General features: G+C 45.3%; 1 protein-coding gene across 1 annotated transcript; it reads left to right on the top strand.

Annotated features, from left to right (window-relative positions):
* The first annotated feature begins 1,718 nt into the window (after nt 1-1,718).
* Nucleotides 1,719-15,217, top strand: ZBTB9 (zinc finger and BTB domain containing 9). Its single transcript, XM_073597893.1, has 2 exons — nt 1,719-1,922; nt 13,198-15,217. The coding sequence occupies exon 2, from the start codon at nt 13,207-13,209 to the stop codon at nt 14,410-14,412; it is 1,206 nt and encodes a 401-aa protein (XP_073453994.1). The 5' UTR covers nt 1,719-1,922; nt 13,198-13,206; the 3' UTR covers nt 14,413-15,217.
* The last annotated feature ends 831 nt before the right edge of the window (nt 15,218-16,048 follow it).

Below are 16,048 nucleotides of genomic sequence, written 5' to 3'. Positions count from 1 at the left end.
GCCCGATGCCTCTGTGTGCCGGGCTCCGTTCCCTGTGAGCGTTGCAACACACTGGGCGGAGCCTGGCGGCAAATAAAAAAAATTGAAAATACATAACACATACAGTACACTGTAATCTTACAGATTACATTACTGCAGTACACTGTAATCTTACAGATTACATTACTGTATGAAATCATTTCACATCCCTTTTTGTCCCTAGTGCTTTGTCCAATGCCCTGCATGCAGTTTTATATTATATATACTGTTCTTTCTGCCTGGAAATTGGAGATTGTCCATGGCAACCAATAAGTGTCCCTTCACGTCAAAAGTGGTTTAAGACCAGCTAGAAAAAAGCGATAATAAATTAGAACACTTGCAGAATTGAGCGATAGTGAATCGTGGGGAAATTAATTTTATTATTATTATATTAGTATTTTTTATAATTATTTATAGTTATTTAATATATTATAATTTATGATTTTGTGTTTCAAACTTTATCATAACTGGGATATCTACTAGACTCTTGTTTGGACAGATTTAAGTGTGTTATTGCTAAGAATTACAGGCCTACAATATATAAAACGCCAAATTTCCATGCACAACAATTGTACTGCTTTGAGATGCAAAAATCGGAAATAATCATACCGCCAGGGAGGCTACAAGGTTAAGTGATGGTTGTTCCTTTAGGAAGTTATGTCCCAGGCAACACAGGGTTAGGTGATGGTTGTCCCTCTAGTGGTAATTCAAGTTTAGGTGATGGTTGTCCCTTTAGTAGTGTCCCAGGGTTAAGTGATGGTTGTCCTTCAATTGATGTCTCAGGTTCAGCTGATGGTTGTCCCTCTAGTGACGTCCCAGGGTTAGGTGACGGTTGTCCCTGTGGTCATATCCCACGGTTATGTGATAATTGTCCCTCTAGTGATGTCCCAGGGTTGGGTGTTGGTTGTCCCTCTAGTGATGTCCCAGGGTGGGTGACGGTTGTCCCTCTAGTGATGTCCCAGGGTTAAGTTTTGGTTGTCCCTCTACCAATGTTGGGTGATGGTTGTCCTTCTAGTGATGTCCCAGGGTTACGTGACGGTTGTCCCTCTAGTGATGTTCCAGGGTTAGGTGACGGTTGTCTTTCTAGTGATGTCCCAGGTTTAGGTGACTATTGATTCTGTAGTGGTTACCCAGGGTTAGGTGATGGTTGTCCCAATAGTGTGTCCCAGAGTTGACAGTTGCCCTCTAGTGGTATTCCAGGGTTATGTTATGTTTGTCCCCCTAGTGATGTCCCATGGATAAATTACTGTTATCCCTGTAGTGGTTTCCCAGGGTAATGTTATGGTTGTCTCTCTAGTGGTCTCCCAGGGTTAGGTGATGGTTGTCCTTGTAGTGATGTCCCAGGGTTAGGTGATGGTTGTCCCTCTACTGAACTCCCAATGTTAGGTGACGGTTGTCCCTCCATTGAGAACCCAGGGTTAGGTTACGGTTGTCTTTCTAGTGATGTCTCAGGGTTAAGTGATGGTTGTCCCAATAGTGTGACAGTTGCCCTCTAGTGATAATCCAGGTATATGTTATGTTTGTCCCCCTAGTGATGCCCCATGGATAAATGACTGTTATCCCTGTAGTGGTTTCCCAGGGTAAGGTTATGGTTGTCCCTCCATTCTGAACCCAATGTTGTGTAAACTGTGTCCCTTTAGTAGTCTCCTAGGGTTAGGTGATGTTTGTCCTTGTAGTGGTCTCCCAGGGTAAGGTTATGGTTGTCCCTCCATTCTGAACCCAATGTTGTGTAAACTGTGTCCCTTTAGTAGTCTCCCCGGGTTAGGTGATGTTTGTCCTTGTAGTGGTTTCCCAGGGTTAGGTAATAGTTGTCCGTCCGGTGGTGTCGCAGGGTCAGGTGACGGTTGGGAGGGGCGTGGTCTCGGGCTGTGTGAAGAGGAGGAGGAGGCCTGTGCTGTGTGGAGGTGAGGAGTGATCGGGGATATACAATGTAACTCTTCATCTACTCCTATACATTGTATATGTGTGATATCCGGGGGGAGGGGAGCACACTGTGTGCAGGTCATGTGTATGAGATGGGTGGAGGGGACACATTGTATCCTGGATTGTGTATACATAGATTGTGTATATAAGGAGTGGAGTGGTAGACACATGAGTTGTTGAGCCCCTCCAACCTGCTCTGGGGGTTTAGTGCTTTCCATACAATACATGTACACACCACATCATACATGTACACACAGACACTCCATACATGTACACACAGACACTCCATACATGTACACACAGACACTCCATACATGTACACACAGACACTCCATACATGTACACACAGACACTCCATACAATACATGTATACACAGACACACCATACAATACATGTACACACAGACACTCCATACAATACATGTACACACAGACACACCATACAATACATGTACACACAGACACTCCATACAATACATGTACACACAGACACACCATACAATACATGTACACACAGACACACCATACAATACATGTACACACAGACACACCATACAATACATGTACACACAGACACACCATACAATACATGTACACACAGACACACCATACAATACATGTACACACAGACACTCCATACAATACATGTACACACAGACACACCATACAATACATGTACACACAGACACTCCATACAATACATGTATACACAGACACACCATACAATACATGTACACACAGACACACCATACAATACATGTACACACAGACACCATACAATACATGTACACACAGACACCATACAATACATGTACACACAGACACTCCATACAATACATGTACACACAGACACACCATACAATACATGTACACACAGACACACCATACAATACATGTACACACAGACACCATACAATACATGTACACACACCATACAATACATGTACACACAGACACACCATACAATACATGTACACACAGACACACCATACAATACATGTACACACAGACACTCCATACAATACATGTACACACAGACACTCCATACAATACATGTACACACCACATCATACATGTACACACAGACACTCCATACAATACATGTACACACCACATCATACATGTACACACAGACACCATACAATACATGTACACACAGACACTCCATACAATACATGTACACACAGACACTCCATACATGTACACACAGACACCATACAATACATGTACACACAGACACCATACAATACATGTACACACAGACACACCATACAATACATGTATACACAGACACTCCATACAATACATGTACACACAGACACTCCATACAATACATGTACACACAGACACTCCATACAATACATGTACACACAGACACTCCATACAATACATGTACACACAGACACACCATACAATACATGTACACACAGACACTCCATACAATACATGTACACACAGACACTCCATACAATACATGTATACACAGACACTCCATACATGTACACACAGACACCATACATGTACACACAGACACACCATACAATACATGTACACACAGACACACCATACAATACATGTACACACAGACACACCATACAATACATGTACACACAGACACCATACAATACATGTACACACAGACACACCATACAATACATGTACACACAGACACACCATACAATACATGTACACACAGACACACCATACAATACATGTACACACAGACACTCCATACAATACATGTACACACAGACACTCCATACAATACATGTACACACCACATCATACATGTACACACAGACACTCCATACAATACATGTACACACCACATCATACATGTACACACAGACACCATACAATACATGTACACACAGACACTCCATACAATACATGTACACACAGACACTCCATACATGTACACACAGACACCATACAATACATGTACACACAGACACCATACAATACATGTACACACAGACACACCATACAATACATGTATACACAGACACTCCATACAATACATGTACACACAGACACTCCATACAATACATGTACACACAGACACTCCATACAATACATGTACACACAGACACTCCATACAATACATGTACACACAGACACACCATACAATACATGTACACACAGACACTCCATACAATACATGTACACACAGACACTCCATACAATACATGTATACACAGACACTCCATACATGTACACACAGACACCATACATGTACACACAGACACACCATACAATACATGTACACACAGACACACCATACAATACATGTACACACAGACACACCATACAATACATGTACACACAGACACTCCATACATGTACACACAGACACTCCATACATGTACACACAGACACTCCATACAATACATGTATAAACAGACACACTATATTATACATGGACACACAATACGTGGACACACAGACATGCGATACATGGACAAACAGACACACCAAATCATACATGTACACACCATATTATACATGGACACACAATACATGTACACACAATAGAATACATGTACATACATTACACAGACACACCATACATGTACACACACAGTACAATATCTGTACACATAGACATACATGTACACACAGATATATGTGTGTGTGTGTACATGTATTGTGTCTCTCTGCTCCTGTGTGCCCCTCCCCCAGAGGTGATGTCATATAGGGGGATGAGATGGGGATTTCTCCTTTGTGTAGTTTTGTTGTTCTCATTGCTCCCCCTCCCCCTCTCTATAGTACAACATGAGTGTGTGCAGTGCGGTGACATCACCGGTCCAGCAATCCATAGTCACCAGATCTCTGGGTGTCATGATGGCTGCATTCTGATCTTTGCTCTTGGACAAATAGTCTTGTCTGTATGTGTGCCCACATTGTGTGATTGGTGTATGGCGGGGGAGGGGATTTGCCCTCACACAGTATATGGCTGTATATACACACAATTCCTCGTTTATAATCTGTGCCAAACCTCAGCCACATATCGAAAGTCTCACTAGAGGCCAACTTTTTATTTTATTTTGTCTAGAGCAGGGGACAGTTATAACCGCTGTCAGACTTTTGCCCTCTGTGTCCCCATTGGGGAAATTTCCCTTCACTTCCTGTCCCATACCCAAAACAGGAAGTAAGAGGAAATCCCTACAAAGTGAAGGAATTCCTGGTTGTCACCATAACTAGTGATCCCACTGGAAGATTTCCCCTCTATTCCTGTTCTGGGGACAACCCAAAATGTGGAAATCTTTCACTTTCAGTGATCGTGGTAAACAGGACACCTATAGAGGGTGAATCTCCCTAACGGGGGAGGGGGGGCACAGGTGGCAATAAAAACCTGACAGGGGTCTGACGCCTCTCCACTCTATCCAACACTAAAAAAAGAAGGTTTGTGTTTTAGTTATATTATAACCTTTTAACCACTTGCCGTCTGGCCAACAGTAATTTTAACTGCTTGCTGGTGACTTGAACATGTCGCACCCCGCTCATGCGCACTGGGGTGCCCCCTGTGGCGCGATCTGTGGCAATCAGTATGGCGCCGCCCAGATACAATGTGATTGCTGTGCGATGACATGACGCCTAGTAAGCAGCAGTCATGAACCGAATCTAAGCATGATATCATTGTTTACCACGGTGTGTGAGCTGTGATTGGCCACCAGGGATCACATGGTACCTGGGCTAAGCACAGCACCCTGTACCATGTGATAGCTGTGGCCAATCACAGCATCACAATAGTAAAATTTGAGCCATCAATGGAAGCCATTCATGACAGTTCCAACGATTGCTGTTACAGTGATCATCACTAACAAGCAATCACGTCCTGCCTCCTGTATAAGGAGACTTCCTGGTAGTCGGCAATTGTTAGTGAGTAATACAATGTAACCACGTATTGTTACATTGTATTTATTCTTCCATTCCTATGTAAATTAACCACGTGCCGCCCGGTTTCAGTGGTTATACTGGGATGATGCTTGCACCTACAGGCATCATCCTGGTATTGATCTTGTCAGCCGGCGATTCCCTTTCAGGCAGTAGTGATCCGAGTGGCTGATTAGCCGCTAGATCACTTCAGTGGGTGGCGGAAGGGGGTCCCCACCCCCCTCCCGCCGCCTCGCCAGGGCTCTACGTCCCATCGTCCCGGTGCTGCTAATCGGTGCTGCTAATTGGTGCCCACCGGTGCTACTAATCAGTGCTGCTAATCAGTGCCCACCGGTGCTGCTAATCAGTGCCAATCGGTGCCCACTGGTGCTGCTAATTGGTGCCCACTGGTGCTGCTAATCAGTGCTGCCAATCTGTGCCCACAGGTGCTACTAATCAGTGCTACTAATCACTGCTGCTAATCGGTGCCCACCGGTGCTGCTAATCAGTGCTACTAAGCGGTGCCCACCGGTGCTGCTAATTAGTGCTGCTGATCAGTGCCAATCGGTGCCCACCGGTGCTGCTAATCGGGGCCCACAGGTGCTGCTAATCAGTGCTGCTAATCGGTGCCCACTGGTGCTGCTAATCGGTGCCTACCGGTGCTGCTGATCAGTGCCAATCGGTGCCCACCGGTGCTGCTAATCAGTGCCCACCGGTGCTGCTAATCAGTGCCCACCGGTGCTGCTAATCAGTGCTACTAATCGGTGCCCACTGGTGCTACTAATCAGTGCTGCTAATCGGTGCCTACCGGTGCTGCTGATCAGTGCCAATCAGTGCCCACCGGTGCTGCTAATCAGTGCTGCTAATCGGTGCCCACCGGTGCTACTAATCAGTGCTACTGATAACTGCTGGTAATCAGTGCCCACCGGTGCCACCTATCAGTGCCCTCATCATCTGTGCCGCCTATCTGTGTCCCAACAGTGCCACCTCATCAGCACACATCAGTGAAGGAGAAAAATGACCTGCAAAATTTTATATCAAGCTATGAAAAATGTGTTGTTTTTTTTAATTTTTATTTTTTTTATCGAAATTCTTTTTTTCGTCTTTTGTTTAGCAAAACATAAAATCCCCAGCGGTGTTTACATTCCACCAAAAGAAAGCTCTACTTGTGTGAAAAAAAGTCATTTGTGTACAGTGTTGTATGACCGCGCAATTGTCATTCAAAGTGTGACAACGCTGAAAGCTGAAGAATGGCCTGGGCAGGATGGGGGTGAAAGTGCAATTACTTTTTTTTTTTTTTTTTCCCTCCATCCTGGATAAGTAAGCAATTCATTAGTGGCAGATCAGTGGATCCCAAGGTTGTGGGATGGTTTTTAACCCCTTGCACCCCCTCCCCTCTTGTAAATCTCAGTCCCCATCCTGTCTCTGCAGTGACCTCCTGAGTATAAACTCCTTCACCTCCCTTATCCTGCCCATTAACCCCTTCACCACCTCCTCCCTCTGTGTATGATCTGTACATGTAATGTACTTAGTGTACCGTTACCAAGCTCTTGGAAGGAGAGGGAGAGAGAGGGGGAAGGAGGAGAGAGAAGGGGAAGAGGGAGGGAAGAGGAAGAGGGAGGGAAGAGGGAGGGAAGAGGAAGAGATAGGGAGAGAATCACAGCTGTAGCCAAATCGCATTGGAATCCAACCTGAACCCACATGAAGTCACACTGGACATTATCCTTGAAATCGTACTAAAAACCTCTGTCAAATTGCACTGCATAAGTATGAACCTAGGCTAAAGTATACCTTTACAAAAAGGTAAGCCACTTGACCCCAAGGCGTCTATAATTTAAGCTCTCAAACCCTCACGGAAGCAGAACTATCCTTATTAGACAAGGGTCTCAAATATGCCCCCCCCTAAAAAGACTTGACAAGTTCCATACGTTCATGGATGTCCATAAATACATCCGTAAGGTCAATATACAGAGGTAATTGGTATCCAATCGATTCGTACTGACTACCCGGCATCCACATCAGGAACGGTTCATTCCGGCCTATCGAATCCCTCCCTCTTTTCCCCCCAGTCCCCTACAGCACCGGCTGGTAAAAATCTTTAGGGACCTTGTCCTACATGATTTAGCCACACTTCAATTAAACGCACTCACCATCCTCCACTGGTTAGAGAGATGGCTTGGAATCTCTCTCTCTCTCTCTCTCCTCTCTCTCTCATCTCTCTCTCTCCTCTCTCTCTCTCTCTCTCTCTCTCTCTCTCTCTCTCTCTCTCTCTCTCTCTCTCTCTCTCTCTCCCTCTCTCCCTCTCTCCCTCTCTCCTCTCTCCCTCTCTCTCTCTCTCCCTCCCTCTCTCTCTCCCTCCCTCTCTCTCTCCCTCTCTCTCTCCCTCTCTCTCTCCCTCTCTCCCTTCCCCCTCTCTCCCTTCCCCCTCTCTCCCTCTCTCCCCCTTCCCCCTCTCCCCCTCTCCCCCTTCCCCCTCTCCCTCTCTCCCCCTCTCCCCCTTCCCTCTCTCCCTCTCTCCCCCTTCCCTCTCTCCCTCTCTCCCCCTTCCCCCTCTCCCCTCTCTCCCCCCTCTCCCCCTTCCCTCTCTCCCTCTCTCCCCCTTCCTCTCTCCCCCTCTCCCCCTTCCCTCTCTCCCTCTCTCCCCCTTCCCTCTCTCCCTCTCTCCCCCTTCCCTCTCTCCCTCTCTCCCCCTTCCCTCTCTCCCTCTCTCCCCCTTCCCTCTCTCCCTCTCTCCCCCTTCCCTCTCTCCCTCTCCCCCTTCCCTCTCTCCCTCTCCCCCTTCCCTCTCTCCCTCTCCCCCTTCCCTCTCCTCCTAAATAAAGTTATGTTATTTCAGTTGTCATGCTATACCATGCGTTCTGAAATGCATACAAAATCACATCAGTATGAACCAGGGCTTAAGGCACTTTTTAAACGATTGTAAACTTTTTTTGATTGCAGGTCGGGTAGGGTCCTGGAGTTCAGCTTTAAATGTTATAGTCCTTGAATTTCTATATTACAGGAACGTCTGCAGAAGTTTATGAGACGACATTCACAATACAAAACACAGTACATCCATTATCAGCGCACACAATCCTCCCTTCCAAATTCCTACAAACTGTAACAGAGGAGACTATAGATAAGCAACTTGCAGTATGACCCAGAGACAGCTGTGCGGTTTGTCGCAGTAAAAAGTGCGTTCTTTGTCACAGAAAAACATAATTCTTTGGTAAAGACCATTCATCTCAGTGCAGCCTTCTCACGTCACTGTGCGGTATTGTTGTACTATATAAAAATCCCCACGTGCTGCTCTGATTTGAGCGTTAACATTTTCGCTGCCAATTCGGATTTTTGTGTTTTTTACACACTTGTTTAAAAATGTAATTTTAGGCCTGAAGATTACCTAAAATTACCAAATTTTCTGAAAGCAGTGACCCTGGAGAATAAAATGGTGGAAGTTTCTAATTTTATTTTTTCACCCAGAAAGTTGACAGTTTTAAGAAACTTATCCACACTCCCGAGAATTTGTGTGAGGTCCTATTCACACTTCTCACCTCGCGATTTTGTGCGGTATATTGTCACGTGATTCCGTGTGTCAGGCGTTGGGCCGCCCATTCACTTCAAAGGGCTGCCCTATGTGCGTCTGTTGCTCCAAAATAAGCTTCTGCTTCTTTTCAGATGACAAGCTTCACATTTGTTAAAGTTTCAATTTGCTCTGATCGAAGAACAAAAAATCGCTGTAAAATCGCACCGCCTTTGGGGAGCCATTTCGAATGAATGGCACCCAAATGCGCATTGCGTGTTTTGCACCGATTGCCACTCGATTTGGAATCGCTGGCAGCATCTTGGTGATTCTGCCCACAATGCCAAAGTGTGAATGGGACCTAAAATTTTCCTGCGACCGTATGACATAGTCAGTCGAAGTAAAAAAAGAAATTTCACCAGTTCTCTCTGCTTAACCACTTCAATGACGAGCACTTTCACCCCCTTCCTGCCCAGGCCAGTTTTCAGCTTTCAGTCTCAGTCGCGCTTTGACAATTGTGCGGTCATGCAACACTGTACCCATATGAATTTTTTATCATTTTTTTGAGACATATAGAGATTTTAGTGGAATTTAATAACCGCTGGGTTTTTAATTTTTTGCTAAACAAACGAAAAAAACCCGAAAACCTTTTTCTTAATTTTTGTTATAAAATTTAGCAAATAAGTAATTTGTCTTCTTCGCTGATGTGATCTGATGAGGCTGTACTGATGGGGTTGCATTGATGGGCACTGTTGAGGCTGCACTGATGGGCACTGTTGAGGCTGCATTGATGGGCACTGTTGAGGCTGCATTGATGGGCACTGTTGAGGCTGCACTGATGGGCACTGTTGAGGCTGCACTGTTGAGGCTGCACTGATGGGCACTGTTGAGGCTGCACTGATGGGCACTGTTGAGGCTGCACTGATGGGCACTGTTGAGGCTGCACTGATGGGCACTGTTGAGGCTGCACTGATGGGCACTGTTGAGGCTGCACTGATGGGCACTGTTGAGGCTGCATTGATGGGCACTGCTGTGGCTGCACTGATGGGCACTGTTGAGGCTGCACTGATGAGGCAGCACTGATATGCTGCACTAATGGGCACTGATTGATGTTGATGGGGCTGCACTATTAATCTGAGCACCGATGATCAGTGTAAATGTCCCATCACAGGAAAGCCCAGTTATCGCCTCTACTTTCCTCAGACAGCGACAGCACCGAGGAATGGAAGTTCGATAACCGGCATTTGTTTACATGTGATCAGCTGTGATTGGACACAGCTGATCACATGGTAAAGAGCCAATGTCCTTGGCTGTTCACCCTGATCGGTGATGCGCCGTGTCTGAGGGGCACAGCTCACTACCAATCGCCGGCTGCGCGCCAAGAATGGGGGGGACGTCATATAATGTCCTCCCAGAACATGAGCTGTCCCACCAAGCCGTCATTGTACATTAGGCCAGGCTGGAACCGGTTAAAGAGTAATTTCCCCATTTCATGAAAAGGTTAACTGACTGACTACAATGACCCTGGCCAGTGGCCACCCCAACCTCATGACTGCACTTACCAATGGAAGGTGCTTCTTTCTTCTGAGCTTCCCCTTAGTCAGCACAGGCACTTTGCTGCCTTGACCAATAAGCTCTCGTTTTTTTTTTTCCTTCTGATCTTTCATTGAGGAGAATAGCACTCCTATGACTCCCAATTCTAGAGCACATAACTGTGGTGATGATTATGGTGGTTGAAAATTTTTGCAACTGTTTGCCCAACTGTTTTTCTGACCTGTATTTTAAAGAGGTTGTAAGCCCTATTTAAAAAAAAAAATCTGTAAGTCAAAGACATAGAGCTAGTATGCATCTCTAAGTGCAGAAGTAAAACTTTATATTTCCCAAAAGGGTTAAAAACACTTACAAAAGGGTGTATTGGTGGGAGCACATCATATTAGTAATATGGCAGGTGGTCCGGCTTTCTGGTAGTCCCAGGAGTCTCGGGGATATCTGGAGGTGTAATTCTATGGTAGCATATTCTGAAGTGGCCGGCAGATGGAAGCCATGACTCTCCTGGATACTGGGAACACAGCTAGGCTGTCTGAGACAGCATGGAAGCCGAATGCAAGAAGTGACTTCAGTGGGAAGGGACCAACAACGCCTTTCAGAACAGCAAATTGGTTCCTTCTTCAAGCAGTCATTTCTTGAAGAAGGAACCAATTCGCTGTTCTGAAACGTGTCACTTTTTATGACATCACTTCCGGTTTGCTGTCCACGCTGGTTGTTGGTCCCTTCCCGCTGACATCACTTCCTGGCTTCGGCTTCCATGCTGTCTCAGATGAAAACATATTCAATTACTTAAAGTGGAGCGCCACCCAAAAGTGGAAGCTCCGCTTGTTTGCTCCCTCCCCCTCTCCACTGCCACATTTGCCACTTTGAGGGGGTTTTGACAGGTACCCGCTCCCACTTCCAGGTAAGATCGCCACAGCGATCTCTGAGGATTTTTGGCTCCTCTTTCTCCCCCCTTCCCCTGCTACCTTCTGGGACACACACAGATCCCAGAAGAGGGCGGGACCATTCAGAAATTGCACATGCACAGTAGGAAACTGGCAGTGAAGCCTGAAGGTTTCACTGTCTGTTCCATTAGTGAAGATACCAGCACCTGCCTGCCCCCGAAGCTGATTGAATAATTGGCTCGGGGTGCCGACATCACTGGATCCCTGGACAGGTAAGTGTTTGTAGCTGTTGTCTTTTCGTTCTTTCATTTTTATTTTTTTTTTTTGCCCATACTGGAGCTCCTCTTTAAATGTCCTTCGAAACTTCATTTGCATTTAAAGAGGAATTCCACCCAAAAATGGAACTTCTGCTTTAAGTGACGGTGACCCCCCTGACATGCCACATTTGGCATGTCATTTTTTTTGGGGGGGGGGGGGGGGGGGTTTGGGCGGATACCCTCTTTTTAGAGGCCTCCAGCTTCCACTTCCTCCCGGGGCTCCGCGGCGCCGGAAGGAAGTTCACCTCTCCCCCCCTCCCTTCCTGACACGTTACAGGTCCCAGAAGATTGCCCAGCCAATCACAGCTTGCCCAGAGTAGTGATGCCAGCGCCGCAGAGAGGAGGGGGAGAGAAGCGGGGGCTTTGTTCGCCCGCATCCCTGGATCGTGGGACAGGCGAGTGTCCGATTATTAAAAATCAGCAGCTACACTTTTTGTAGCTGCTGACTTTTAAATGGGTGGAACTTCGCTTTAACGTTAGATTTTGGAATGAATGAACTTTACCTATTGAAAGCCACATACACTGTTAGAAATTGTTTTTAATTAGAGAAAACACTTGCACCCTGTTCCTTAAAATTTGCTCATTACTTTGGTTGAAAAAGAACATCCATTTGATCCCACTAACTATTAGAAAATCTTAATAACAATTTTAAAATGAAATATTTTGAATTAAATTGTACTAGTGTATGCCCAGCTTAAGTCTGTGAAAGGATTAAATGTTCTGTTTGGATGCAGCTATTAGAGAAGCCACAAGTTCAAAGGTTCCAAGTGGGACTGGCTGAGCTTTTATGGCTCCTCACAAAGAGTAGGAATTTTTCTTGCTTTTAATCACATAAAACACCACTGTCTTTGACTTATTGATTCTCTCTCACATAATGGTAGGCTCCTTTTTCTCTAATAGTTCTAAGAACAGGTTTACTCAATATCTTCATGGACAAGCCCAAAGAATATTTTTTTCCCCATTGCGATATTGTCTTTTCTGTGCCCGGGCAGATGCCCTGGTGCCTTCCAGTTAAATCATTGCCTTTTCTATTTACATTTTGAAGTAGTTGCGCAGATGTTAGACTTTGCCACATACTTTATGGTATGCGCGTTCCACTCTCATTGTCTGATGTTCTTCTTCTTAGGTGGTCACCATGCCTGGCAGTGAGAGCATCCAAATGGACTTTCCCCACTACAGCTCTGTGCTTCTAGACACCCTGAATAAGCAGCGGTTGGAGGGGAAATTCTGTGATCTGTCCATCCATGTCCAAGACCGCATATTTCGAGCTCACAAGACGGTCCTGGCTGCCTCCTCCCCATACTTTCACGACAAGCTGCTGTTGCATGACACCAACTGTTTGGTTCTTCCAACTGTTATCCAACCCGATGCATTTGAGAACCTGCTGCAGCTTATCTACTCTGGGAGTCTGTCTCTTGAAATGGAGGCCTTGCCATCCCATCTCTTGGTGGCCAGTGGTCTTCAGATGTGGCAAGTGGTAGATCGATGTTGTGAACTTCTTAAAGAGAGGCAAATGTGTACTCCAGTTTGGTCAAGCCGAGCCAGTGAAAGTCAGTCGCCCAGCAGCAGTTTTCAACCTCCGCGAGAGGACAAGCAACCCACGGTGGTCACGGTGAACTCGGATGATGAAGATGTGATTAAAGTACGGGTTTCTGAGGAAGAGGAAGATGAGGAAGAGGAGATGAAAAGTGCAAGTTGCTCGTATGCCCTTCCTTCATCATCGTCCTCTCTTGGAAGCCCCAATGTTATCTTCCTCAAGCAGGAGCACACCGATGACGATAGCGGCTTTCTGAAAGCTTTTCAGATGACAGAGGTGAAGCAGGAAATGGACACCGTGAAATCAGAGTACCCTTCAGAGCTGAGCTTTGTGGTGCCCCTTCCATCCCCACCTACATCTTCTGACGTCTCTCTTTGTCTTCCAAACAAGTTATACGCGGAACCTGAATCTCCCTCCTTCTCTATCTCTAAGCCGTTGGACCTGCACGGTAACGAGATTGTCGCACCCGCCCTTCAGGCCCAGACTATTCATGCCCCCGTTAAACTTATAGCTGCCCCAGATGGGAAAAAGTTTGGCTGCCTGTGTGGGAAACGCTTCGCCGTGAAGCCCAAACGGGATCGCCACATCATGCTGACCTTTAGCCTGCGCCCGTTTGGATGCTCCGTCTGTAACAAAAAGTTTAAACTCAAGCACCACCTCACGGAGCACATGAAGACCCACGGGAGCAACCTTTACTCATGCGAAGATTGTGGTCGCAAATTCCGTGTAGAGACCTGCTACCAGAAGCATAAGGAAGCTTGCAAGGGACAGAGGTGGGCGGGAGCTTGCTGGACCTATAATTAACCGTGCTTTTTTTCTTCCTTTTTTATTTTTAATTTTTTTTTTTTTTTTAGTTTTTTTTTTTTTATCCAGAACCCTGTGGACGGAATTATAAAAACGAGGCCTTCTGATAGAAATATTGACACTAGCTTATTGTTTTCAGGAGCCTTCTAAAAAGATCGTTTTCGCCGTACCAGGAACTGTAGACCTAGGACAGTACTTTTGTAGCCTCCGGTACTGCTTGTAGAGCATCTTTGTAGAGCTGAAAATACATTCGTAGTAGGGTGAATGCCTTTTAAAAAAAAAAAACAAAAAAAACCCTGGTGTCCATTGTCTGTTTTTAATGTGGTATATTGTGCTCAAGATCAGATGGGACCGGCCGACAGTCGTAACATTGTTTTATTTTAGATTATTTTAGGCACAATAATATTATATCCCTAATAACACAAAAGGAAAAAGACCTTTTTTTTCCATTTATGAAGAATATGGCAATTATATCATCTGTGACTAACGCTGCCTGTTTTAAGAAGACTTGACAATACCTTAATCCCTGCTGTAATGTGTTGAAAAAGGTTGGATTGTCATTTAGAGTACTGGAACTAAACGGTGAGAAATGTAACTTGGGTTTAATAGTAAAGGTGGTGGCATAGGACAGCTCTGTATATAACCATACTTATAGGCTTCATGTTTACTTTCACAACTAAAAGTGTGTGTTATAAAACCCACATACATTACAATCAAACTCCCGTTGCCCTTTTTTTTTTTTTTTTAATCTGTTTATAATAAGGGGGGGTCTATCTTAGGTCTGGGAGATTTTCTATAAATAAAAAAAAAAAAATCTGATTTTCCTAAAAAAAAAAAAAAAAATCGATTTGAATCGAGTTGTTTGTTTTTTTTTTGTGGTCGGTGCCGAGGAGCTGCGGGCAGGAGTTTTTCAGCCTCACGGACTAGGCCGAAGCCGCGGCCTCGCCTAAAAACTCCTGCCCGCAGCTCCTCGGGACCGGCGCGGTGAAAAAAGAAAAAAAAAGAATTGCTTAAATTTTGAATCGATTTGAACTCTCAACTCGATTCAAGATTGAAATCGATTTTTTTTCCCCCAGCCCTAGTCTATCTACAAAAAAAAATACAGCCAATACAAATAATCACTATAATTTGCTTGTATTTATTTTCTTTGTCAACTTCGTCTAGTGGCCATAATGGAGTATTTTTCTGATTGCGGTATTTCAGGAAATAAAAGCAACATGGCCACTAGATGGAGATGAAGATCATAAAAAAAAAAAAAAAAACATACAGGCATACCCTCACTTTACATACACCCGCAAGTATAGACATACCCGCGGGTACGTAAAGTGCCTCGCAAGTATGGACACATTGGCATCTATGGGTAGTCTTGGTCAGCTTGACATGGCACTGCTCCCGGGTTTTAACATTGGTGTCTATGGGAAATCTTGGTCAGCTTGACATGGCACTGCTCCCAAACCATGAGTGACAGGGGCACCAAACTTGGGGAGCACCGAGAGGGGACCCAGGACTACAACATATCTGATCTCGGGGTTGGCCAGCTTGCCTAGGTAATCTACCATGTCATAGTCCTGGGTCCCCTTAACATGCTCCCCAAGTTTGGTGTCCCTGTCACTTATGATTCGGGAGCAGTGCCATG

Source organism: Aquarana catesbeiana, linkage group LG09, assembly GCF_042186555.1.
Source record: "Aquarana catesbeiana isolate 2022-GZ linkage group LG09, ASM4218655v1, whole genome shotgun sequence".
NCBI classification, from domain to species: domain Eukaryota; kingdom Metazoa; phylum Chordata; class Amphibia; order Anura; family Ranidae; genus Aquarana; species Aquarana catesbeiana.
The sequence above is the reverse complement of the archived record's forward strand: the minus strand, read 5'-3'. Positions and strand labels throughout refer to the sequence as shown.